The sequence below is a fragment of the Procambarus clarkii genome, chromosome 70 (genome assembly GCF_040958095.1).
Source record: "Procambarus clarkii isolate CNS0578487 chromosome 70, FALCON_Pclarkii_2.0, whole genome shotgun sequence".
In the NCBI taxonomy this organism is placed as follows: Eukaryota; Metazoa; Arthropoda; class Malacostraca; order Decapoda; family Cambaridae; genus Procambarus; species Procambarus clarkii.
Window position 1 is genome coordinate 5,520,191 of NC_091219.1, and position 26,736 is coordinate 5,546,926.

At 45.9% G+C, this 26,736-nt stretch overlaps 1 protein-coding gene across 1 annotated transcript in view; it reads left to right on the plus strand.

The window, feature by feature from the left end:
* The window catches only part of LOC123749292 (macrophage mannose receptor 1-like), a 236,043-nt gene that overhangs the window by 208,830 nt on the left and 477 nt on the right, over positions 1-26,736 (plus strand). Inside the window, exons 27-36 of the mRNA XM_069311889.1 lie at positions 4,613-4,728; positions 5,590-5,744; positions 6,154-6,249; positions 8,415-8,521; positions 10,109-10,215; positions 11,417-11,490; positions 11,788-11,955; positions 14,732-14,952; positions 16,258-16,387; positions 19,318-19,488. Of these exons, the coding sequence (XP_069167990.1) occupies positions 4,613-4,728; positions 5,590-5,744; positions 6,154-6,249; positions 8,415-8,521; positions 10,109-10,215; positions 11,417-11,490; positions 11,788-11,955; positions 14,732-14,952; positions 16,258-16,387; positions 19,318-19,488 (1,345 nt within the window). The remainder of the gene's footprint in view (positions 1-4,612; positions 4,729-5,589; positions 5,745-6,153; positions 6,250-8,414; positions 8,522-10,108; positions 10,216-11,416; positions 11,491-11,787; positions 11,956-14,731; positions 14,953-16,257; positions 16,388-19,317; positions 19,489-26,736) is intronic.

Consider the following 26,736-nt stretch of genomic DNA (forward strand, 5'->3'; position numbering starts at 1 on the left):
GTGTAGTGATCAGCCACTGTAGAGATCAGCCAGTGTACAGATCAGCCAGTGAAGTGATCAGCCAGTGTAGTGATCAACTAATACACTGATCAGCCAGTACACAGATCAGCCAGTGAAGTGATCAGCCAGTGTAGTGATCAGCCAGTGTAGAGATCAGTCAGTGTAGAGATCAGCCAGTGTGGAGATCAGCCAGTGTAGTGATCAGCCAGTGTAGTGATCAACCAGAGTAGTGATCAGCCAGTGTCGTGATCAGCCAGTGTAGTGATCAGCCAGTGTAGAGATCAGCCAGTGTAGAGATCAACCAGTGTTGAGATCAGCCAGTGCAGTGAACAGCCAGTATAGTGATCAACCAGAGTAGAGATCAGCCAGTGTATTGATCAACTAGTGTAGTGATCAGCCAGTGTAGAGATCAGCCAGTGTAGTGATCAGCCAGTGTAGTGATCAACCAGAGTAGAGATCAGCCAGTGTATTGATCAACTAGTGTAGTGATCAGCCAGTGTAGAGATCAGCCAGTGTAGAGACCAGCCAGTGTAGGGATCAGTAAGTGTAGTGATCAGCAAGTGTAGTGATCAGCGAGTGTAGAGATCAGCCAGTGTAATGATCAGCCAGTGAAGTGATCAGTCAGTGTAGAGATCAGCCAATATAGGGATCAGCCAGTGTAGTGATCAGCCACTGTAAACATCAGCCAGTGTACAGATCAGCCAGTGAAGTGATCAGCCAGTGTAGTGATCAACTAATACACTGATCAGCCAGTGTAGACATCAGCCATTACACAGATCTGCCAGTGAAGTGATCAGCCAGTGTAGTGATCAGCCAGTGTAGAGATCAGTCAGTGTAGAGATCAGCCAGTGTGGAGATCAGCCAGTGTAGTGATCAGCCATTGTAGTGATCAACCAGAGTAGTGATCAGCCAGTGTCGTGATCAGCCAGTGTAGTGATCAGCCAGTGTAGAGATCAGCCAGTGTAGAGATCAACCAGTGTTGAGATCAGTCAGTGTAGTGATCAGCCAGTATAGTGATCAACCAGAGTAGAGATCTGCCAGGGTAGTGATCAGCGAGGGGAATGATCCGGCAGTGTATTGATCAGCGAGGGGAATGATCTGGCAGTGTATTGATCAACCAGAGTAGTGATCAGCCAGTGTAGTGATCAGCCAGAGTAGTGATCAGCCAGTGTAGTGGTCAGCCAGTGTAGTGCTCAGCCAGTGTAGTGATCAACCAGAGTAGAGATCAGCCTGTGTAGTTTTAAACCAGTGTGCTGATCAACCAGAGTAGTGATCAGTTAGTGTAGAGATCACCAAAGCAGAGATCAGCCAGTGTAGTGATCAACCAGAGTTGAGATCAGCCAGAGAAGTTTTAAACCAGTGTAGTGATCAGTCAGTGTAGTGATCAGCCAGTGTAGTGATCAGTCAGTGTAGTGACCAGCCAGTGTAAAGATCAGCCAGTTTAGAGATCAGCCAGTGTAGTGATCAGCCAGTGAAGTGATCAGCCAGTGACGTGATCAGCCAGTGTAGTGATCAGCCAGTGTAGAGATCAGCCAGTGTAGAGATCAGCCAGTGTAGAGATCAGCCAGTGTAGAGATCAGCCAGTGTAGTAAACAGCCAGTGTAAAGCTCACCCAGTGTCGAGATCAGCCAGTGTAGTGAGCAGCAAGTGTAATGATCAGCCAGTGAAGTGGTCAACCAGTGTAGTGATCAACTATTGTAGTGATTAGCCAGAGTAGAGATCAGCCAGTGTAAACATCAGAAAGTGTAAAGATCAGCCAGTGTAGAGATCAGCCACTGTAGTGATCAACTTGTGTAGTGATCAGCTTGTGTAGAGATCAGCCAGTGTAGAGATCAGCCAGTGAACTGATCAGCGAGTGTAGTGATCTACTAGTGTAGTGATCAGCCAGTGTATAGATCAGCCAGAGTGTAGAGATCAGCCAGTGTAGTGACCAGCCACTGTAGTTATCAGCCAGTGTAGAGATCAGCCAGTGTAGTGATCAGCCAGTAAAGTGATCAGCCAGTGTAAAGATCACCCAGTGTCGAGATCAGCCGGTGTTGTGAGCAGCAAGTGTAAAGATCAGCAAGTGAAGTGATCAACCAGTGTAGTGATCAACTATTGTAGTGATCAGCCAGTGTAGAGATCAGCCAGTGTAAACATCAGAAAGTGTAAAGATCAGCCAGTGTAGAGATCAGCCAGTGTGGTGATCAACTTGTGTAGTGATCAGCTAGTGTAGAGATCAGCCAGTGTAGAGATCAGTCAGTGAACTGATCAACGAGTGTAGTGATCAACTAGTGTAGTGATCAGCCAGTGTATAGATCAGCTAGTGTATAGAGATCAGCCAGTGTAGTGACCAGCCAGTGTAGTGAACCGCCAGTGTAGAGATCAGCCAGTGTAGTTATCAGCCAGTGAAGTGATCAGCCAGTGTAGTGATCAGCCAGTGTAGAGATCAGCCAGTATTGTGATCAGCCAGTGTACAGATCAGCCAGTGTACAGATCAGCCAGTGAAGTGACCAGCCATTGTAGTGATCAGCCAGTTTAGTGATCAGCCAAAGTAGAGATCAGCCAAGGGAGTGATCAGCGAAGGGAATGATGAGGCAGTGTAGTGATCAACCAGAATAGTGATCAGCCAGTGAAATGATCAGCCAATGTAGTGATCAACCAGAGTAGTGATAAGCCAGTGTAGTGATCAGCCAGTGTAGGGATTAGCAAGTGTAGTGATAAACGAGAGCAGTGATCAGCCAATGTAGTGATCAGTCAGTGTAGTGATTAGCTAGTGTAGTGATCAGCCAGTGTAGGGATTAGCCAGTGTAGGGATTAGCCAGTGTAGTGATAAACCAGAGCAGTGATCAGCCAATGAAGTGATCAGTCAGTGTAGTGATCCGCTAGTGAAGTGATCAGCTGGTGAAGTTATCAACCTGAGTAGTGATCAACCAGTGTAGTGATCAGCGAGGGGAATGATCAGCCAGTGTAGTGACCATGCAGCCAGTGTAGTGATCAACTAGAGTAGTGATCAGCCAGTGTAGTGATCAGCCACTGTAGAGATCAGCCACTGAAGTAATCAGCTAGTGGAGATATCAACCTGATATCAACCACTACAGTGACAATCGGTCACTGTAGTGATGAGCGAGGAGAATGATCAGCCACTGTAGTGATCAACCAGAATAGTAATCCGCCAGTATAATGGTCAGCCAATGTAGTGATCAGCCAGTTTAGTGATCTGAGTAGTGATCAGCCAGTGTAGTGATCAGCCAGTGTAGGGATCAGCCAGTGTAGTGATCAACCAGAGAAGAGATCAACCAGTGTAATGATCAACCAGCGTAGTGATCAGCCAGTGTTGAGATCAGCCAGTGTAGTGATCAGCCAGTGTAGTGATCAGCCAGTGTAAAGATCAGCTAGTGTAGAGATCAGCCAGTATAGAGATCAGCCAGTGATGTGATTAACCAGTATAGAGATAAGCCAGGATAGTGATAAGCCGGTGTAGAGATCATCCATTAAAGTGATCAGCCAGTGTAATGAACAACCAGTGTAGTGATAATGCAGTGTAGTGATCAGATAGTGCAGTGATCAGCCAGTATAGTGATCAGCCAGTGTAGTGATCATCCAGTGCACTGATCATCAAGTGTAGTGATCATCCAGTGTAGTGATAATGCTGTGTAGTGGTGTCTTCCACCGTACACAGGATGGGTATGGGGTCTTCCACCGTACACAGGAAGGGTATGGGATCTTCCACCATACACAGGATGAGTATGGGGTCTTCCACCATACACAGGAAGGGTATGGGTCTTCCACCATACACAGGATGAGTATGGGGTCTTCCACCGTACACAGGAAGGGTATGGCGTCTTCCACCATACACAGGATGAGTATGGGGTCTTCCACCGTACACAGGATGGGTATGGGGTCTTCCACCATACACACCATGGGTATGGGGTCTTCCACCGTACACAGGATGGGTATGGGGTCTTCCACCGTACTCAGGATGGGTATGGGGTCTTCCACCGTACACAGGATGGGTATGGGGTCTTCCGCCGAACACACGATGGGTATGGGGTCTTCCACCGTACACAAGATGGGTATGGGGTCGTCCACCGTACACAAGATGGGTATGGGGTCTTCCACCATACACAGGATGGGTATGGGGTCTTCCACCACACACAGGATGGGTATGGGGTCTTGCACCATACACAGGATGGGTATGGGGTCTTCCACCGTACACAGGATGAGTATGGGGTCTTTCACCGTACACAGGATGAGTATGGGGTCTTCCACTGTACATAGGATTGGTATCGGGTCTTCCACCGCACACAGGATGGGAATGGGGTCTTCCACCGTACACAAGATGGGTATGGGGTCTTCCACCGTACGCAGGAAGGGTATGGGGTCTTCCACTGTACACAGGATGGGTATGGGGTCTTCCACCGTACACAGGATCTCTATGGGGTCTTCCACCGTACATAGGATGGGTATGGGGTCTTCCACCATACACAGGATGTGTATGGGGTCTTCCACCATACACAGGATGGGTATGGGGTCTTTCACCGTACACAGGATGGGTATGGGGTCTTCCACTGTACACAGGATGGGGGTATGAGGGTAATTAATACGAACTAATTCAACTAAAACTGAACAGGATGACGGAGCGTATAAAGCTTCCTGTTACAAGCTGTTGGACGTGAAGCTGTCGTGGAGTGAGGCCAAGTCTGCCTGTGAGTCTCAGGGAGCAAACCTTTTGGTGATAGACGACAGGTGAGTACCGGAGAGTGAGTCTTCTGGTCTGTGACGACAGGTGGGTACCGGAGAGTGAGTCTTCTGGTCTGTGACGACAGGTGGGTACCGGAGAGTGAGTCTTCTGGTCTGTGACGACAGGTGGGTACCGGAGAGTGAGTCTTCTGGTCTGTGACGACAGGTGGGTACCGGAGAGTGAGTCTTCTGGTCTGTGACGACAGGTGGGTACCGGAGAGTGAGTCTTCTGGTCTGTGACGACAGGTGAGTACCGGAGAGTGAGTCTTCTGGTCTGTGACGACAGGTGAGTACCGGAGAGTGAGTCTTCTGGTCTGTGACGACAGGTGAGTACCGGAGAGTGAGTCTTCTGGTCTGTGACGACAGGTGAGTACCGGAGAGTGAGTCTTCTGGTCTTTGACGACAGGTGGGTACCGGAGAGTGAGTCTTCTGGTCTGTGACGACAGGTGAGTACCGGAGAGTGAGTCTTCTGGTCTGTGACGACAGGTGAGTACCGGAGAGTGAGTCTTCTGGTCTGTCACGACAGGTGGGTACCGGGTAATGAGCCTCGAGGTCCTCGTTGAGACATCAGCCTCCCGAGGCTCACCTGGTCTCGTCCACAGGAAAGTTTATATACTCTCATAAGTATACTTGCCTTCCACATATCTTCATTGTATCTCTACTGGTTGGATCTTAATGAAATAAGTTGGCCCAGATTAATCCTAAAAACAAAAATTAATATTTTGGTATGTGAAACTTTGTTATAAAATTTTTATTTAAGCTATTAGCTCTGAAGCAATATAAACTAGCAGTAATTAACGCAGACAAGGAGAGAGAACCAGCCATAGTCGTAGCGATAGCAGCAACAACTACAGAACTCTCTTGTAGGTACGAGAATGCTTTCGTAGCTGCCTTCCTGGGAGACCTTGACAGCTGGGTCTGGACTGGTCTCTCAGGCACCGTCGGTGAAGATGGCTCCGTCTCCTTCTCTTGGGTCAATGGCGATCCTGTCGACTTTTCCAACTGGGACGAATTTGAGCCAGGTTAGTTGCATGTATGTTTAAAACTATGCAAAAAACATACACAAAAATATTAAAACTATGAACTTCAATGTCTTAACGTTTCGTTGAACCCTCAACAAAATAAATGATGTGAACTAAAAAAAATTGTTACCACAGAAGTTAGCGGGAAGGAATGGCAACCTCGTAGATCATCTACAAGCTGGCTGGGAAGTATTGACATTGATAAGGGACTACTATATTATCTACAAGCTGCATGGGATATAATGATGTAGTTGAGGGCACAATAAATCTCCTTCAAGCCTCCAAGGTGTCTGGGCGGGGCCGACGTGGATAATGGAACTATAGTTAATCTATAATCCATCAGGGAGGTTTCTTTATTGTTCAATATGCATCAGTAAAGATCAGTGACTTACTACTGTCCCCTTCACAGATGTCAGCCACGGGACGTGCGTGGTGGCTTCCGGCAAGAAGACCAACCCAGGCTTGTGGATCGTGAGGATCTGTGAGGATACCTACAGCTATATCTGTAAGGCTCACCACTATCATGTACTCCCACACCTTCTCCAGGCGCTGTCTATCGTACCATTTGTACTCTGTTCTGTTCTATGATTATGTATGACGGACGTCGCCACCAGATCAACAATGTTGGGCAACACACACAGAAATCACAGTAACGTGATGCATCAGTGAACAAAATGTTGATTAAGGCAGCGTCTGGGATTATCTCGGACGTAGGTTCGAATCCTCGTCACGGCCTTTGTGGATTTGTTTAATGTTGGGCAATATCCCAGTTCATCCTCCTGGTTTGGTAGTACTTACAGTAACGATGGTGACCATAGTAAATATACCGACGTACAACGAAATTAGAAAGTAGAATTCTAAATTATTGGTTTGGACAAACTGGAATTTTTATTTTACTTGTGTTGCTTTAACAACCTAAACTAACCTAACTTAACCTCCCTAGGCCTAATACACGATATCTGAAGCCTACTATAGTACATATGTGAGCTATACTAAGCCTAGGAATATTTAAGTTTGTTTTTTAGCTTCATTTATTTAAATATAATTCTTTACTAGTCAGTATACTACTATATAAAAGCTAAGTACGTACGAATTCGTGACTATTAACAACCGTCACAATAGGTACTATCTAAACAGGAGGAAGGGTTGAATATCGACAATTACCCAAGAAGAGACTTGAGGCAATGTCTGGTTCCCGTAATAATAAAGATAATGCACAAAGAAATCACATTAACGTGACGTATCAATGACAAAATCAGAATGGGTCATGAGGAGGTTTTGTTGTAAAAGTCATGTACTTGGGAATTCCCAGAGCATCGGTTCGAATCCTCCTCAAGGCTCCTACGGAATTTCTCAATAATAATAATAATAAAAATAATAATAATAATAATAATAATAATAATAATAATTCATTTGTATACAAACACAGACGACAAGGTTACGTTGGTTAATTATTAGGCATTCTATTTGTATGTTTTATAAAACCAATAATTACAGCAACATTTTGAGCATATTGATTGTGCTGAGTGTTGCAAAACGATGACTGTTAATTAGGCCTATGGTAGCCTCACTAGGCCAACGACGGGCCTTTCTTAGAACGCGACCATCAACAGTTGTATAACTCATTATTTTTACTGCAAGGTGAACAGCGTATCAGGTTTAAGGAAATGTGTTCAAACGTCTCTCCCTGCCCTGGAATCGAACTCGGGTTTATTGGGATATGTGGTGTGTTAACTGGTGCTCCACAAGTAGCAATTTACTTGTTTAGAATATTTTAATATGTTTTTAATACTTTAGAATTTAATATAAGAATTCTAAACATCTTTAACAAGAATTCTTAACATTCTAAACATCTTTAACAAAAATTCTTAACATTCTAAACATCTTTAACAAGAATTCTTAACATTCTAAACATCTTTAACAAGAATTCTTAACATTCTAAACATCTTTAACAAGAATTCTTAACATTCTAAACATCTTTAACAAGAATTCTTAACATTCTAAACATCTTGGAATAGAATTCTTAACATTCTAAACATCTTAGAATAGAATTCTTAACATTCTAAACATCTTAGAATAGAATTCTTAACATTCTAAACATCTTAGAATAGAATTCTTAACATTCTAAATATCTTCTAATAGAATTTAGAATTCTTGCCATTCTAAGATGTTTAGAAAAGGCACCACAGTCAAAAGCACTGAAAGCGTTACAAATTATAAGTCAAATGTATATGTAAGAATGTACACTACAAATAATCAAATGTATATGACTAAATTTAGACTAAGGAATACCACGAACATGTCCATAAGTGGTTACACAACCGCCTAGAAAAATTGTGTTTTGTCTTTAAACATCAACATTGTTTTATCAAAGGTTGATCATGTCTAACGAATCTATTAGAGTATCATAACAAAAATTACAAAGATAAAATAGGATCGAGAAGGGTGAAGTGGCTGGGTTTTCCACGACAGTCATGAAGTGTTTGATACTCCAGCATGAGAGGCACCTGACGGGTAGGAAACAAAGGGTGAGAGAGCACAAGACGGAGCGGCAGGAGGGAAAGTTGGGTCAGAAGTGGGGTGCCACAGGGATGAGTATTCAAACCCATTGTGGTCATAATGTATGGTAACAATGTGTTGTAATACCATCTCCTGCTGCTGCTCCTGCAGGTGAGTATGACCGCAGCGGGTACACCTCGCCTCCGGTACCTACCACATTGTCCCCCGGCGCCTACTGCGCCTATGGCTGGAGTCACCAAGACGACCGCTGCTATCAGGTATGAACGATACTTGGTTCACCAACCTGTGTTCAGTCCAGCCCCAAACACTACTGCGTCAACTTAAGAACAAAGAGTAAATATATACACCAATAGGCCTACTGGTTCATGTTAGCTAAGTATTCTTTAGAGCATTTATTTTTACATATTTTATTGAATTTACATATTGCATTTTACATATTACATATTGAAACCTTCATGAATCCTTTATCATATTTTTTATGAATCTAAATGATCGAAATTATAATCCTTTGGTAAGGGTTAAATCTTAATTTAGCCATTGTAAGCGATGAGTCACAATAACGTGGCTGAAGATATGATGACCAAACCATACAATTAGTAGATGGACAAACGACGACATTTCGGTCCGTCCTGGACCGTTATCAAGTCGTGTGCGAAACGTCGTCATTTCTCCATCTTTTGATGTGTGGTTTGGTCATCATAATTGAACCATTATTTTATCCAAATTGTTTATGCTTCTGAGGTGCGGTCCTTCACTCTTGTCTGGCATATTTTATCACAGTTTTTTCTCAGAATTTACGACTTTCCTAATTTTAATCCAATATTTGCATTATAGTCGATAGTTTAACTCTGAAAAAATATTTTCTCACAAGCACATCCGAGACAGGTGACAATAATAGGAAATATGTACAGTCCATCTGGACCTCAGTTGGTGTCTGACATGGTTCTTCTGGAGAGGCGGCTTAGCAAGGTCTAAGTACTTGGCATTGGAGGAAGGTGCTATCCTTCAATGCCCTTCAATCATACCCTACAATTGTATGGCAAAAAGACAGAAACAGAGGGTCAGAATAATTAGTGAAGATGGGATAGGTTTATGTGCCTAGTGGTGTGCCACAGGGTTCTGTGCTGGGCCATCAGCTTTTCACAGTTTGCATCACCGTCCAAGATGCCGGAGAGAACAGTAACATCAGCAAGTTCTTGGACGCCACGCGGATATGGTACACGAAGGAAGGAGCTTGAAAACAGGAGCTGAAGCTGTCAGCGTCGAGACATTACTTCAGTTCAAGATTCAGCTGAAAAAAATTCTCATGAAAAATAGGGAAGACGTCACTGTCTCTGCTGAAGTCATGAATTAAGAAGAGATGGTGGCTCTCAGGTAAATTCAAGTAAATGCAAATTCTTTAACCTGGAGAAAGACAATGATGCTAATTACTACATCAATATTACAGTCATTAGTTGATCAAATTGTGAGTAAAGCTTTAGCGTCTTGGTTGGTGGCGCCCCGAGGCCCCCAGACACCTTGTCCTTATTGCAGTAAGGACGTTGAATCTTTAGAGATAATTCAGAAAAGGTTTGAGAAGGTTGATACATCAGGGGCCCCTTAATACTAAGTCAGATTGTAGAAAAAAACGGTCTCAATCTGCACCTGCATGAGAGATGCAGGACTCGCCTAGTACAGACCAACAGGCCTTGTGTGGTGACCCTTAAACTCTTGTTCAGACTTAATATATGTTCTTATTTCGTACATGTCATGGCACCATCTCAGGACACCTCTTGGCTAGTCTCTAAATGTTATGTACTGTATACATCGGTGAGGTGTGGCGGTGATCAATGGCGTCGTTTCAGGTGTTCTCGGAGGCACTGCCGTGGGGCCAGGCGGAGGAACTGTGCGTGTCTGTCGGGGGTCACCTCGCTAGTGTCGGCAGCGCTCACGAGGAAACGATCATACAACAGTAAGTCCTTCATTATTGCTGGCGTAGGTGAAGAGGTCGACCAACTGTTCATTATTAAGTAGTCCCCGTGTTTACTTATCAGTATCTATAAAAGAGAATGTCTGTCTGTCTGTACAAAGTTTGGAGGGTAGAAGATTGGGGATAACCTCACCCAATTTTTCACGACGACATGTGTGTGGTATGTGACCGTCGTAGGCTGGTCGGAGTCGGCCAGATTGCGTCCTTTTTTGAAATATCAGCTCACAGAACGACCCCCTGTGATTTTGAGGAAGTCTCAGTGTGATGAGAACAGTATGTTTCAGTGTGAAGAGGGTATTATGACTCAATGTGAGGTGGACAATGTGTCTCAGTGTGAGGACACTGTGTCTCAGTGTGAGGATACTGTGTCTCAGTGTGAGGAGACTGTGTCTCAGTGTGAGGACACTGTGTCTCAGTGTGAGGACACTGTGTCTCAGTGTGAGGACACTGTGTCTCAGTGTGAGGACACTGTGTCTCAGTGTGAGGACACTGTGTCTCAGTGTGAGGACACTGTGTCTCAGTGTGAGGACACTGTGTCTCAGTGTGAGGACACTGCGTCTCAGTGTGAGGACACTGTGTCTCAGTGTGAGGACACTGTCTCAGTGTGAGGACACTGTGTCTCAGTGTGAGGACACTGCGTCTCAGTGTGAGGACACTGTGTCTCAGTGTGAGGACACTGTGTCTCAGTGTGAGGATACTGTGTCTCAGTGTGAGGACACTGTGTCTCAGTGTGAGGACACTGTGTCTCAGTGTGAGGACACTGTGTCTCAGTGTGAGGATACTGTGTCTCAGTGTGAGGATACTGTGTCTCAGTGTGAGGACACTGTGTCTCAGTGTGAGGACACTGTGTCTCAGTGTGAGGATACTGTGTCTCAGTGTGAGGACACTGTGTCTCAGTGTGAGGACAGGTATTTCAAATTAATTCCAATTGTTAACACCAACAAATCTTATGCCCTCTTTCTTCATAGTATAGAATTGAATATTAATTATGTAAGTCATTAACGTTTTTTGTTATCCCATATACTCCTAGATGCGCGTATTTATATAAGGAGCTCTAGGCACAGCTGAAAATAATTGAAATCTGGTTTTAGTAAATACAAGATGAAAGGTTATACATTTAGGTGTTGTATAATGCATGCCCTATTCATGTGGTGATTGTAGTTCCCGGTGATTGTTTCCACAGGCTGGCAGGCATGAGTGACCTTCAGCCAACCTACCAGGCTTTGTGGGTTGGCCTTAGGCTGGGCTCCGAGTCAGGTGAGTCACAATGACCAGAGGCACTTGTAGGTGAGTCACAATGACCAGAGGCACTTCTAGGTGAGTTAGAATGACCATGCCAGCTGGAGGTCGGGGGCACAATGCAGTGCCACCCTTGTCCTAATATTCCTGACTATATACAAACTATGTAAGCACTCACAATTTTCCTCATTGTATGTGCTCACAATTCAATAATTTTGGTCAATAAGTAATATATAATCACATATATGAGAAATCAACTACGAAACAACACGGTGTTCACATTTTATCAAAATTGTTTAATGTTAATTGTTGCAGGTTACGAATGGTCGGACGGAACTGCCCTGGACTATGTCAACTGGGCGGAGGGTCAACCGGACAGTTATTATGGCAGAGAGAACTGCGGCTCTGCTGATACCACCTCCATGAAGCTCTCTGACAGTGTCTGTGATGCTTTCCTCCCGTTTGTCTGTGAGGCAGCTCAAGGTGAGGACAACTGTGTCACGCTGACACTGTGTGTGAGGCAGCTCAAGGTGAGGACAACTGTGTCACGCTGACACTGTGTGTGAGGCAGCTCAAGGTGAGGACAACTGTGTCACGCTGACACTGTGTGTGAGGCAGCTCAAGGTGAGGACAACTGTGTCACGCTGACACTGTGTGAGGCAGCTTAGGGTGAGGACAACTGTGTCACGCTGACACTGTGTGTGAGGTAGCTCAAGGTGAGGACAACTGTGTCACGCTGACACTGTGTGTGAGGCAGCTCAAGGTGAGGACAACTGTGTCACGCTGACACTGTGTGTGAGGCAGCTCAAAGTGAGGACAACTGTGTCACGCTGACACTGTGTGAGGCAGCTTAGGGTGAGGACAACTGTGTCACGCTGACACTGTGTGTGAGGCAGCTCAAGGTGAGGACAAATGTGTCACGCTGACACTGTGTGTGAGGCAGCTTAGGGTGAGGACAACTGTGTCACGCTGACACTGTGTGTGAGGCAGCTCAAGGTGAGGACAACTGTGTCACGCTGACACTGTGTGTGAGGCAGCTTAGGGTGAGGACAACTGTGTCACGCTGACACTGTGTGTGAGGCAGCTTAGGGTGAGGTCAACTGTGTCACGCTGACACTGTGTGTGAGGCAGCTTAGGGTGAGGACAACTGTGTCACGCTGACACTGTGTGTGAGGCAGCTTAGGGTGAGGTCAACTGTGTCACGCTGACACTGTGTGTGAGGCAGCTTAGGGTGAGGTCAACTGTGTCACGCTGACACTGTGTGTGAGGCAGCTCAAGGTGAGGACAACTGTGTCACGCTGACACTGTGTGTGAGGCAGCTTAGGGTGAGGACAACTGTGTCACGCTGACAGTGTGTGTGAGGCAGCTCAGGGTTAGGACAACTGTGTCACGCTGACAGTGTGTGTGAGGCAGCTTAGAGTGAGGACAACTGTGTCACGCTGACTGTGTGTGAGGCAGCTCAGGGTTAGGACAACTGTGTCACGCTGACAGTGTGTGTGAGGCAGCTTAGGGTGAGGACAACTGTGTCACGCTGACTGTGTGTGAGGCAGCTTAGGGTGAGGACAACTGTGTCACGCTGACAGTGTGTGTGAGGCAGCTTAGGGTGAGGACAACTGTGTCACGCTGACACTGTGTGTGAGGCAGCTTAGGGTGAGGTCAACTGTGTCACGCTGACAGTGTGTGTGAGGCAGCTTAGGGTGAGGACAACTGTGTCACGCTGACTGTGTGTGAGGCAGCTCAGGGTTAGGACAACTGTGTCACGCTGACAGTGTGTGTGAGGCAGCTTAGGGTGAGGACAACTGTGTCACGCTGACTGTGTGTGAGGCAGCTCAGGGTTAGGACAACTGTGTCACACTGACAGTGTGTGTGAGGCAGCTTAGGGTGAGGACAACTGTGTTACGCTGACAGCGTGTGTGGAAGCAGTCAATATGAAATCTTCCGTATGGCCTCTTGATTGTTTCTATCAATTTCTTAATAGTTTTGCGGCCAGGGAAAGTATTTCCTTTGGAAGTCAAGTTTCTTGGCACGATAATTAATGTTGTAGTGATTACCACTTTCACGGTAATCACTACAACATGCACATCACAACACTAATAACTACATGTTATAATCACTACAACATGCACATCACAACACTAATAACTACATGTTATTATCACTACAACATGCACATCACAACACTTATAACTACATGTTATAATCACTACAACATGCACATCACAACACTAATAACTACATGTTATAATCACTACAACATGCACATCACAACACTAATAACTACATGTTATTATCACTACAACATGCACATCACAACACTAATAACTACATGTTATAATCACTACAACATGCACATCACAACACTAATAACTACATGTTATAATCACTACAACATGCCAACCCGTTCTCCTGTTTAGATAGTGCCTGCTGTGACAGTCGTCAATAGTCATTAATTCGTACGTTCTTAGCTGTTAAGTAGTAGTATATTGAATAGTAAGGAATTATTTTACAATACATGAAGCTAAGAAACACAAATATTCCTAGGCCTAGTATAGCACACATATGTACTACACTAGGCCTTAGATATTATATTGTATATTAGGCCTAGGAAGGTTGGGTTATGTTAGTTTAGTTTGAGAAAGCAACACGGGTAAAAAATTATTTTCCGGTTTGTCTAACTCAATAGTTCAGATTTATACTTTCTACTTTCGTTGTACTTCGGTATATATATATATACTATGGTCCTCATCGTTACTACAAGTACTACCAAAACAGGAGGCTGGGCTAAACATGCTCACTACAACATTAATCACTACATGTTAAAATCACTACAACATAATCTATTCTTTTTTGTATTTCTTATCCTTGGTTATTTTAAAGTTACATTGCGTCACGTTAAAACACTATAATTCATCTTCAAACATGTGAAGTGTAAAATTATAAATTCTTGACTATCTCCTGAAATTTGATATCAATGAAAACCGTGGTCTTATGAAAGAAAACGTGAATATCACAGACTTAGTGTATGTTATACCTTCAAAATATACTATTAAACATTTATACGAGAATAATATAAAAATATCTGTTGATTACAAAAGTTCATATGCCAGTTCACCAGTGGACTATTACTGAAACCTTAATAACCCTTCAAAGCACCACAAAGATCTAAACAAGTGTCCAGGTGGTTTAAAAAGGACGGAGGATTGCTCGGTATAATCACCTTGACCGGACCATTACACAGACTGCCTCTCTCTTTCTGTAGGAACTATGGTGACAACTTTGGCCCCTCCAACAAGAGGTCCTGACATACTGTGTGATGATGACGCCTCCTGGCTTATGTACGAGGACCACTGCTACAAGTTTATCTCTGAAGCTGACGAGGACCCTCAGGACTGGTGGGGTTCTCATAAGCTCTGTAGGAAGGAAGGAGCAGAGCTGGTCTCCATCCATACCTACGACGAGAATTACTGGATTGAGTCAAAGGTTTGTATGGAATCAATTTGGCTCTATATCTGCAAGGAACAATATTTTTTTGGAGGTTGAAAACTTAAATCGTCACAATTTTACAATATTTTCTGATTTTCTTGTCCAGCCTAGAGGTAAAAATATAAATATCATTTTTATAATTAATGTGGCCTGGGTACAGGAAGCAACTGGTTAATTATTTAACAAATCAGCTCGCAGAAGTGTGACGATTAAGTCTTCAGACAACACACACACCCGAACATACGTTCACTCCACGCGTTCTCTTGTGCTATTTACACTTGCGAAGACTTATTTATCCTCACTACCAACCTTGATCTGAAACTCTTCCTTTGATCGATGTAATAAGATCCAAGAAGATCACAGAGGAAGTAATTCTTTGACGCTCCCAGACTAAATAAATGCAAATGGCGGTATCCAACAGATGGAACTTTCTTCTTTTTCAGTAAAAACGTTCTCAGCCTATACCTTATTCAAAAAAGTAAAATCAAGAAGTTGTTAATGCTTTTCACCACAGTGAGAAGGTACATTGGGTGATAGGAAACGCGCCCAACCATTTCTGTCTTCCCCGGGATTCGAACCCAGAATTCTCGACTATGAGTCGACAACGAACCCGACTGTACTACCGGGACCCTTATAACTGTAAAGGGAACATTATTTGAAGATAAACGATATTACGCGTGACTATTTCTATTTTAATGATGAAACTAATTTTTTTATTTTATTTTACGACTCAGCAGCTAAACTTGATGTTCTAAACTAAAATCATAATTAAAAGGGCTAATCAATATAATATATTTATCGAGAAAAGTCACAAATTAATACTGATCATTTATCTTTATTTTCTCTTTCTCTTGTGTTTTTAGATTGATGAATGTTGAGAAATATTAAGATGATAAACTTTATTCTCTTTAACCATTCGTTATATTACTTCTTATATACTCAAATAATAAGTATATCACAATAGTTGTAAACTCTACTCACACATTATGTTAGGACATGCCAAAACGCTGCAACCTGATCCTCCTGGATTTGTTATCAATAAAATATTAAATATCGTTTTGTTTCTTAACATGATATAAAATTACTTTCAAGTTAGTGGGTGATCCTCGTGGGTGCAGTAGTACCCTAGGTTGTAATTCGTTACCATGTCGTGACGTAGAGTCTAGAGTGTGGATCTGGGAACATCCAGCGCCTAGGTTCGAACCCTCATCACGGCTCCTGTATATTTGTGTCAACTAAGAGTTAATAGCTGCAAACGCTTTTCAGGTGTTTCATTTGCTTTCAATGGTGGCACTTTTCCAGATTAAGAACCTCTCAGACAACGACCTCTGGATAGGTGGTCACTCCAAGCTGGACTCCGGCTACGACTGGCTGGATGAGACTGCCTTCGACTTCGACAACTGGGCCAAGGGCGAACCCAACAACGAGTACGGTGAGTTACAGAGGTATTCTGGCACTCCTGAGTACCGCTGCTGACCCTCCTCACTCCTGGTCCCTCACACGAGAGTTAAGCTGAAAGATGTTAAGAGGTAGTAAAGTTATGACACAAGCAAGTAGGAGAGTGATGACACGAGCAAGTAGGAGAGTGATGACACAAGCTAGTAGGAGAGTGATGACACAAGCTAGTAGGAGAGTGATGACACAAGCTAGTAGGAGAGTGTTGACACAAGCTAGTAGGAGAGTGATGACACAAGCTAGTAGGTGAGTGATGACACAAGCTAGTAGGTGAGTGATGACACAAGCTAGTAGGAGAGTGATGACACAAGCTAGTAGGTGAGTGTTGACACAAGCAATTAGGAGAGTGATGACACAAGCTAGTAGGTGAGTGATGACACAAGCTAGTAAGAGAGTGATGACACAAGCTAGTTAGAGAGTGATGACACAAGCTAGTAGGAGAGTGATGACACAAGCTAGTAGGAGAGTGTTGACACAAGCTAGTAGGAGAGTGATGACACAAGCTAGTAGGTGAGTGATGACACAAGCTAGTAGGTGAGTGATGACACAAGCTAGTAGGAGAGTGATGACACAAGCTAGTAGGTGAGTGTTGACACAAGCAATTAGGAGAGTGATGACACAAGCTAGTAGGTGAGTGATGACACAAGCTAGTAGGTGAGTGTTGACACAAGCAATTTGGAGAGTGATGACACAAGCTAGTAAGAGAGTGATGACACAAGCTAGTAAGAGAGTGATGACACAAGCTAGTGAGTAATGACACAAGCTAGTATGTGAGTGATGACACAAGCTAGTGAGTAATGACACAAGCTAGTAGGTGAGTGATGACACAAGCTAGTAGGAGAGTGATGACACAAGCTAGTAGGTGAGTGATTACACTAGCTAGTAGGAGAGTGTTGACACAAGCTAGTAGGTGAGTGTTGACACAAGCTAGTAGGTGAGTGTTGACACAAGCTAGTAGGAGAGTGATAACGCAAACTAGTAGGAGAGTGATGACACAAGCTAGTAGGTGAGTGATGACACAAGCTAGTAGGAGAGTGATGACACAAGCTAGTAGGAGAGTGATGACACAAGCTAGTAGGTGAGTGATGACACAAGCTAGTAGGTGAGTGATGACACAAGCTAGTAGGTGAGTGTTGACAAAAGCTAGTAAGAGAGTGATTACACTAGCTAGTAGGAGAGTGTTGACACAAGCTAGTAGGTGAGTGTTGACACAAGCTAGTAGGTGAGTGTTGACACAAGCTAGTAGGTGAGTGATGACACAAGCTAGTAGGTGAGTGTTGACACAAGCTAGTAGGAGAGTGATGACACAAGCTAGTAGGTGAGTGATGACACAAGCTAGTAGGTGAGTGATGACACAAGCTAGTAGGTGAGTGATGACACAAGCTAGTAGGTGAGTGATGACACAAGCTAGTAGGAGAGTGATGACGCAAGCTAGTAGGTGAGTGATGACACAAGCTAGTAGGTGAGTGTTGACACAAGCTAGTAGGTGAGTGATGGCACAAGCTAGTAGGTGAGTGTTGACACAAGCCCGTAGGAGAGTGATGACACAAGCTAGTAGGAGAGTGATGACACAAGCTAGTAGGAGAGTGATGACACAAGCTAGTAGGTGAGTGATGACACAAGCTAGTAGGTGAGTGTTGACACAAGCTAGTAAGAGAGTGATGACACAAGCTAGTAGGTGAGTGTTGACACAAGCTAGTAGGAGAGCGATGACACAAGCTAGTAGGTGAGTGATGACACAAGCTAGTAGGAGAGTGATGACACAAGCTAGTAGGAGAGTAATGACACAAGCTAGTGAAGGATGACACAAGCTAGTAGGTGAGTGATGACACAAGCTAGTAGGAGAGTGATGACACAAGCTAGTAGGTGAGTGATGACACAAGCTTGTAGGAGAGTGATGACACAAGCTAGTAGGAGAGTGATGACACAAGCTAGTAGGAGAGTGATGACACAAGCTAGTAGGAGAGTGATGACACAAGCTAGTAGGAGAGTGATGACACAAGCTAGTAGGTGAGTGATGACACAAGCTAGTAGGTGAGTGATGACACAAGCTAGTAGGTGAGTGTTGACACAAGCTAGTAGGTGAGTGATGGCACAAGCTAGTAGGTGAGTGTTGACACAAGCCCGTAGGAGAGTGATGACACAAGCTAGTAGGAGAGTGATGACACAAGCTAGTAGGAGAGTGATGACACAAGCTAGTAGGTGAGTGATGACACAAGCTAGTAGGTGAGTGTTGACACAAGCTAGTAAGAGAGTGATGACACAAGCTAGTAGGTGAGTGTTGACACAAGCTAGTAGGAGAGCGATGACACAAGCTAGTAGGTGAGTGATGACACAAGCTAGTAGGAGAGTGATGACACAAGCTAGTTGGAGAGTAATGACACAAGCTAGTGAAGGATGACACAAGCTAGTAGGTGAGTGATGACACAAGCTAGTAGGAGAGTGATGACACAAGCTAGTAGGTGAGTGATGACACAAGCTTGTAGGAGAGTGATGACACAAGCTAGTAGGAGAGTGATGACACAAGCTAGTAGGAGAGTGATGACACAAGCTAGTAGGAGAGTGATGACACAAGCTAGTAGGAGAGTGATGACACAAGCTAGTAGGTGAGTGATGACACAAGCTAGTAGGAGAGTGATGACACAAGCTAGTAGGAGAGTGATGACACAAGCTAGTAGGTGAGTGATGACACAAGCTAGTAGGAGAGTGATGACACAAGCTAGTAGGTGAGTGATGACACAAGCTAGTAGGAGAGTGATGACACAAGCTAGTAGGTGAGTGATGACACAAGCTAGTAGGAGAGTGATGACACAAGCTAGTAGGAGAGTGATCTTGAGCAAAAACTCTCAACTCTCGCTTCAATGTTGATAAGTCAACATTATGATAACTTCACACATGTCTTTCCAGACCAAGAAGACTGTTTGAGCATGTACAACCACAAACAAGGATACTGGAATGACTACAACTGTGCTCACACTCTGGGCCGCATCTGTAAGCGCCTCCACGGCCAAACCTTCCCTCCCCCAGTCACCACTAAGGCTCCAGACGGCCACTGTCCACAAGGCTGGCTCCACGCCGGTAAGTTCTCCCTCCACCACCGCTGCTCAACCTGTGTTGCAGCTTCCAGCTGCTCAACCTGTGTTGCAGCTTGCAGCTTCTCAACCTGTATTGCAGCTTTGCAGCTCTTTGCCTATCAATGTGTGTTCATGCAAACATATATTTAGGTAATTTATACTTTCATGTTAGGTAATGCTTTCACTTTCATGTGAAAATTGTGTGAGGTACCCCAGGCGTCTGACCTACGTCAGACACACACACACACACACACACACACACACACACACACACACACACACACACACACACACACACACACACACACACACACACACACACACACACACACACACACACACACACACACACACACACTCAGACACACTCAGACACACCTACCTCCCTTCCCCCCCCTCTCTCTCTGTCTCCCCTCCCCCCCCTCTCTCTCTCTCTTTCCCCCCCCCTCTCTCTCTCTCTCTCTCTCTGTCTCTCTCTCTCTCTCTCTCTCTCTCTCTCTCTCTCTCTCTCTCTCTCTCTCTCTCTCTCTCTCTCTCTCTCTCTCTCTCTCTCTCTCTCCTCTCTCTCTCTCTCTCTCTCTCTCTCTCTCTCTCTCTCTCTCTCTCTCTCTCTCTCTCTCTCTCTCTCTCTCTCTCTCTCTCTCTCTCTCTCTCTCTCTCTCTCTCTCTCTCTCTCTCTCTCTCTCTCTCTCTCTCTCTCTCTCTCTCTCTCTCTCTCTCTCTCTCTCTCTCTCTCTCTCTCTCTCTCTCTCTCTCTCTCTCTGTCTCTCTCTCTGTCTCTCTCTCTCTCTCTCTCTCTCTCTCTCTCTCTCTCTCTCTCTCTCTCTCTCTCTCTCTCTCTCTCTCTCTCTCTCTCTCTCTCTCTCTCTCTCTCTCTCTCTTTTCCCCCCCCTCTCTCTCTCTCTCTCTCTCTCTCTCTCTCTCTCTCTCTCTCTCTCTCTCTCTCTCTCTCTCTCTCTCTCTCTCTCTCTCTCTCTCTCTCTCTCTCTCTCTCTCTCTCTCTCTCTCTCTCTCTCTCTCTCTCTCTCTCTCTCTCTCTCTCTCTCTCTCTCTCTCTCTCTCTCTCTCTCTCTCTCTCTCTCTCTCTCTCTCTCTCTCTCTCTCTCTCTCTCTCTCTCTCTCTCTCTCTCTCTCTCTCTCTCTCTCTCTCTCTCTCTCTCTCTCACTCTCTCTCTCTCTCTCTCTCTCTCTCTCTCTCTCTCTCTCTCTCTCTCTCTCTCTCTCTCTCTCTCTCTCTCTCTCTCTCTCTCTCTCTCTCTCTCTCTCTCTGTCTCTATCTCTCTCTCTCTCTCTCTCTCTCTCTCTCTCTCTCTCTCTCTCTCTCTCTCTCTCTCTCTCTCTCTCTCTCTCTCTCTCTCTCTCTCTCTCTCTCTCTCTCTCGGGCAAAACATGGAAAGGACACGAACTCGGGCTTACGCACGCAGGATGTCAATCGCGGCTGGAACAAATTCAGAGGAAGGGGTGGAACAGGAAGCCTGGATGAAGGGAGCATTCCAGCAAATGTGGGATGAATTCAGTGAAGGACTGAGGGTAATGAGGGAGACAGTTGCCAACCTGCAGGTTGAACTAAGGGCAGCAAAGGAGGAGATAAGAAGCCTGAAGGAGACTTCTCCACAATACCAGACACAAACCATGCCTCAGGGAGACAGGAATGCTACTGTGGAGGGGACCTCCACACCTCAGCTCTCATTTGCTAAAATACTTAAAACGAGCCCTGAAGCTAGGTCTGCAGTTAAGGAAGTTGCCATAGAAGTGGCTTCCTCTCAGGAAGCGGCTAGATGTACTAGCCGGCTGATAGAGAGAAATAGAGCAGTAGTAGTAGCAGGCATTAAAGAGCAAACAGGGACCAGACCAAAGGAGCGGAGAGACAAGGACAAAAACATGATTAATGAGATCCTTAAAGAGGTAAGGATGGAGGGAGCTGAGCAAAATGTTGAAAAGGTTTTCAGGCTTGGAAAGTACAACAAGGACAGAGACCGAATGATAAAGGTGGTTTTCATGAGCGAAATCGCGAAAGAGGAACTATTAGAAAGGAAGTGCTGTCTAGTAGGTGTAGAGAAGTTCAAAAGAGTATTCTTGCAGAGGGATATGACAAGGGAAGAGAGAATGCAAGCAGCAGACGCGAGGGAGGAGCGCAGGGAGAGAGAAAGGAATCAGGGCGCCACACCCCCGATCCCTACAATCCCAGAGGGGAATGGGGAACCTTCCTCAAACAGTGCATTAGCCACAGGGAGTGCGGCACCACCCCCTCATTCCACCGAACAGACACCCTACCTGCCCCAACCCCTGTCAGCCCCCCACTAAGTACCCACCTAAGGCACCCTCCCCCCACCCACCCATCTCCTCCCACTCACCCCCTCCTCCCACTCCCCCCTCCCCCCAGGACCTCCCTTCTCCCCCATCCCTCAAGCCCTCCCTTCTCCCACATGCCCTTCCGTCCCTCCCACCCACAAGCCCTCCATTCTCCCCCACCCCCCTAAGCTCCCCACTCTCCCCCACCCCACCTAAGCCTTCCCCTCTCCACCACTCCCCAAAACCCTCCCCTCTTCCTCAACCACCTCAGCCTTCCCTTTCCCCCCACGCCCCCCAAGCCCTCCCCACTTTATTGCCCCCCAAACCCCCCTTTCTCCCCAATCCTCCCACCCCCCCCAACCCTCCCCCTCTCACCCACCCCCAACCCTCCCCCCCTCACCCACTCCCCCTCCCCCCTTCACCCACTCCCCTTACCCTCCCCCTCCCCCCTCACCCACTCCCCCTACCCTCCCCCTCCCCCCCAAGCCCTTCCTCCTCCACCAGTCTCCCCATACCAGATCCTCCCAGCTCCTGCTCACCCCAGACCCCACAGGTCCCCCCCAGAGGAGAAGCAGAAGAGAGTTAGTTTCAGGGCAATGTACTCGAACATAGATGGGATCACAAGCAAGGCAAGTGAACTAAGGGAAAGAGCACAAGAAGTGAACCCAGATGTAATTGGACTCACTGAAACAAAACTCTCTGGAATCATAACGAATGCCGTGTTTCCCCAAGAGTACACAATAATAAGGAAAGAGAGGGAAGGTAGGGGAGGAGGAGGAGTGGCCCCTACTCATGAGAAAGGAATGGAGTTTTAAGGAGATGGCTATCCCGGGCTGTGAGGGTTTCAGAGACTACATAGCAGGCACCATGACAATGGGAGGACCAAGGATAGTAGTAGCAGTAATATATAATCCTCCACCAAATGACAGAAGACCCAGTCAAGAGTACGAAAGCAACAACATGGCAGTTAACACTATAATTGAGAGGGCAGCCTCTTCTGCCTGTAGAAATAGATCCCACCTGCTCATCATGGGGGACTTCAATCACGGCAGGATTGATTGGGAGAACAAGGAACCGCATGGAGGCGAGGATACGTGGAGAGCCAAACTACTGGAGGTGGCGACTAGAAACTTCTTAACCCAGCATGTCAGTAAACCCACAAGGATGAGAGGAAATGACGAACCAGCGAGACTCGACCTGGTTTTCACCCTGAACGACTCTGACATAAGAGAAATCAGTTTTGAGGACCCAGTAGGAATGAGCGACCACAGTGTATTGGTGTTTGAGTACCTGATCGAAGAAGGGTTATTGAACTCGAGGAGGGATACCGAAACCAAAAGGTTAGCATACCCAAAGGGAAACTATGAGGAGATAAAAAAATTCCTAGCAGATATAGCAGGGGAAACAGAGCTCAGGGAAAAGACGGTCCAAGATATGATGGAATACATCACGCAAAAATGCAAGGACGCAGCAAACAAGTTTGTCCCAGTCCAAAAGGAAAACAGTGAAATGAAGGTGAGAAACCCATGGTTTAATCAGAGATGTGGGCTAGCTAAGCAGCAAAGTAAAAGGGCATGGAGAAACTATAGGAATAACAGGACACTGGAGAGCAGAGAAAGATACCAGAATGCCAGGAATGAATATGTTAGGATGAGAAGAGAGGCAGAAAGACAATACGAAAATGACATCGCAAGCAAGGCAAAGACTCAGCCTAAATTGCTGCATAGCCACATCAGGAGAAAAACAACAGTAAAGGAACAGGTTATGAAATTAAGGTTAGGGGCAGAAGGATTCACTACAAACGACAAGGAAGTGTGTGAGGAACTGAATAAGAAATTCCAAGAGGTCTTCACCTTAGAGCAAGGAGAAATCCCAGAGATAAGAGAGGGAATAGCTAACCAGGAACCACTGGAAGAGTTTGAGATTACCAGCGGGGAAGTAAGGAAGTGTTTACTAGAATTGGATGTGACAAAGGCTATAGGCCCAGATGGAATCTCCCATTGGATACTAAAGGAAGGAGCAGAAGAACTGTGCCTCCCGCTCTCCATGGTGTATAACAAATCACTGGCAGCAGGGGAACTGCCAGAAATTTGGAAAGCAGCTAACGTAGTCCCGATATACAAGAAAGGGGATAGACAGGAGGCACTGAATTACAGACCAGTGTCCCTAACCTGCATACTATGCAAGATGATGGAGAAGATTGTGCGAAGAAAGCTAGTGGAGCACCTGGAGTGAAAGAACTTTGTAACACAGCATCAACATGGATTCAGGGATGGCAGGTCATGCCTCACAGGGTTACTTGAAATCTACGACCAGGCAACAAAAATAAGGCAAGAAAGAGAAGGGTGGGCAGACTGCATATTTTTGGATTGTCAGAAAGCCTTTGACACAGTGCCACACAAGAGGCTAGGGAAAAAACTGGAGATGCAGGCTGGAGTGAAAGGGAAGGTACTCCGTTGGATACAGGAGTACCTAAGTAACAGGAGACAACGAGTCAGTGTGAGGGGTGAGGTCTCAGATTGGCGAGACGTTACGAGTGGAGTACCGCAGGGGTCAGTCCTTGGACCTATACTGTTTCTGATATATGTAAATGATCTTCCAGAGGGTATAGAATCGTTTCTCTCAATGTTTGCCGATGATGCAAAAATTATGAGGAGGATTGAAACTGAGGACGATAGTAGGAGGCTACAAGATGACCTAGACAGACTGAGTGAATGGTCCAACAAATGGCTGTTGAAGTTCAACCCGAGTAAATGCAAAGTAATGAAACTAGGTGGTGGAAATAGGAGGCCAAACACAGGATACAGAATAGGAGATGAAGTACTTAATGAAACGAACAGAGAGAAAGATCTAGGAGTTGATATCACACCAAACCTGTCTCCTGAAGCCCACATAAAAAGAACAACGTCTGCGGCATATGCGAGGCTGGCTAACATCAGAACAGCGTTCAGGACCTGTGTAAGGAACCATTCAGAATCTTGTACACCACATATGTAAGACCAATCCTGGAGTATGCGGCCCCAGCATGGAGCCCGTACCTTGTCAAGCACAAGATGAAGCTGGAAAAAGTCCAAAGGCATGCCACTAGACTAGTCCCAGAACTAAGAGGCATGAGTTACGAGGAAAGGCTGCGGGAAATGCACCTTACGACACTGGAAGACAGAAGAGTAAGGGGAGACATGATCACAACCTACAAAATCCTCAGAGGAATCGACCGGGTAAACAAGGATAAACTATTCAACACTGGTGGGACGCGAACAAGGGGACACAGGTGGAAACTGAGTACCCACATGAGCCACAGAGACGTTAGAAGGAACTTTTTCAGTGTCAGAGCAGTTAACGGATGGAATGCATTAGGCAGTGATGTGGTGGAGGCTGACTCCATACACAGTTTTAAATGTAGATATGATAGAGCCCAGTAGGCTCAGGAATCTGTACACCAGTTGATTGACAGTTGAGAGGCGGGACCAAAGAGCCAAAGCTCAACCCCCGCAAGCACAAATAGGTGAGTACAAATAGGTGAGTACACACACACACACACACACACACACACACCCACACACACACACACACACACACACACACACAGTCTATTTCAGCGATACAGATAGAACAGTACAGAAGTTGTTCTCGCGAGTCTGTTCATAATTTGTAGTTGCAACCATTTACCTGCAATATTACAAATCTTTGAGTACACATAACCAGGCTGCAGAGACTGCCTCAAGTACCAGGCTGCAGAGACTGCCTCAAGTACCAGGCTGCAGAAACTGCCTCAAGTACCAGGCTGCAGAGACTGCCTTAAGTACCAGGCTGCAGAGACTGCCTCAAGTACCAGGCTGCAGAAACTGCCTCAAGTACCAGGCTGCAGAGACTGCCTTAAGTACCAGGCTGCAGAGACTGCCTCAAGTACCACGCTGCAGAGACTGCCTCAAGTACCAGGCTGCAGAGACTGCCTTAAGTACCAGGCTGCAGAGACTGCCTTAAGCACCAGGCTGCAGTGACTGCCTTAAGCACCAGGCTGCAGAGACTGCCTTAAGTACCAGGCTGCAGAGACTGCCTTAAGCACCAGGCTGCAGAGACTGCCTTAAGTACCAGGCTGCAGTGACTGCCTTAAGCACCAGGCTGCAGTGACTGCCTTAAGCACCAGGCTGCAGTGACTGCCTTAAGCACCAGGCTGCAGTGACTGCCTTAAGCACCAGGCTGCAGAGACTGCCTTAAGCACCAGGCTGCAGAGACTGCCTTAAGCACCAGGCTGCAGAGACTGCCTTAAGCACCAGGCTGCAGTGACTGCCTTAAGCACCAGGCTGCAGTGACTGCCTTAAGCACCAGGCTGCAGAGACTGCCTTAAGCACCAGGCTGCAGAGACTGCCTTAAGCACCAGGCTGCAGAGACTGCCTTAAGTACCAGGCTGCAGAGACTGCCTTAAGTACCAGGCTGCAGAGACTGCCTTAAGCACCAGGCTGCAGAGACTGCCTTAAGCACCAGGCTGCAGAGACTGCCTTAAGCACCAGGCTGCAGTGACTGCCTTAAGTACCAGGCTGCAGAGACTGCCTTAAGCACCAGGCTGCAGAGAGTGCCTTAAGTACCAGGCTGCAGAGACTGCCTAAAGCACCAGGCTGCAGAGACTGCCTCAAGCTACAAAGACTGCCTTAAGCACCAGGCTGCAGAGACTGCCTTAAGCACCAGGCTGCAGAGACTGCCTTAAGTACCAGGCTGCAGAGACTGCCTCAAGCTACAAAGACTGCCTTAAGCACCAGGCTGCAGAGACTGCCTTAAGCACCAGGCTGCAGAGACTGCCTAAAGCACCAGGCTGCAGAGACTGCCTTAAGCACCAGGCCGCAGAGACACGTCTTCTGCCCTGACCTTTTTAAGCCTTCCCACTCACAACTCACAATAACTCTTCATATAATCTTATTTAGATCTTCATTTTTGTTAAAGTAAATCCTCCTTTGTTGAACTT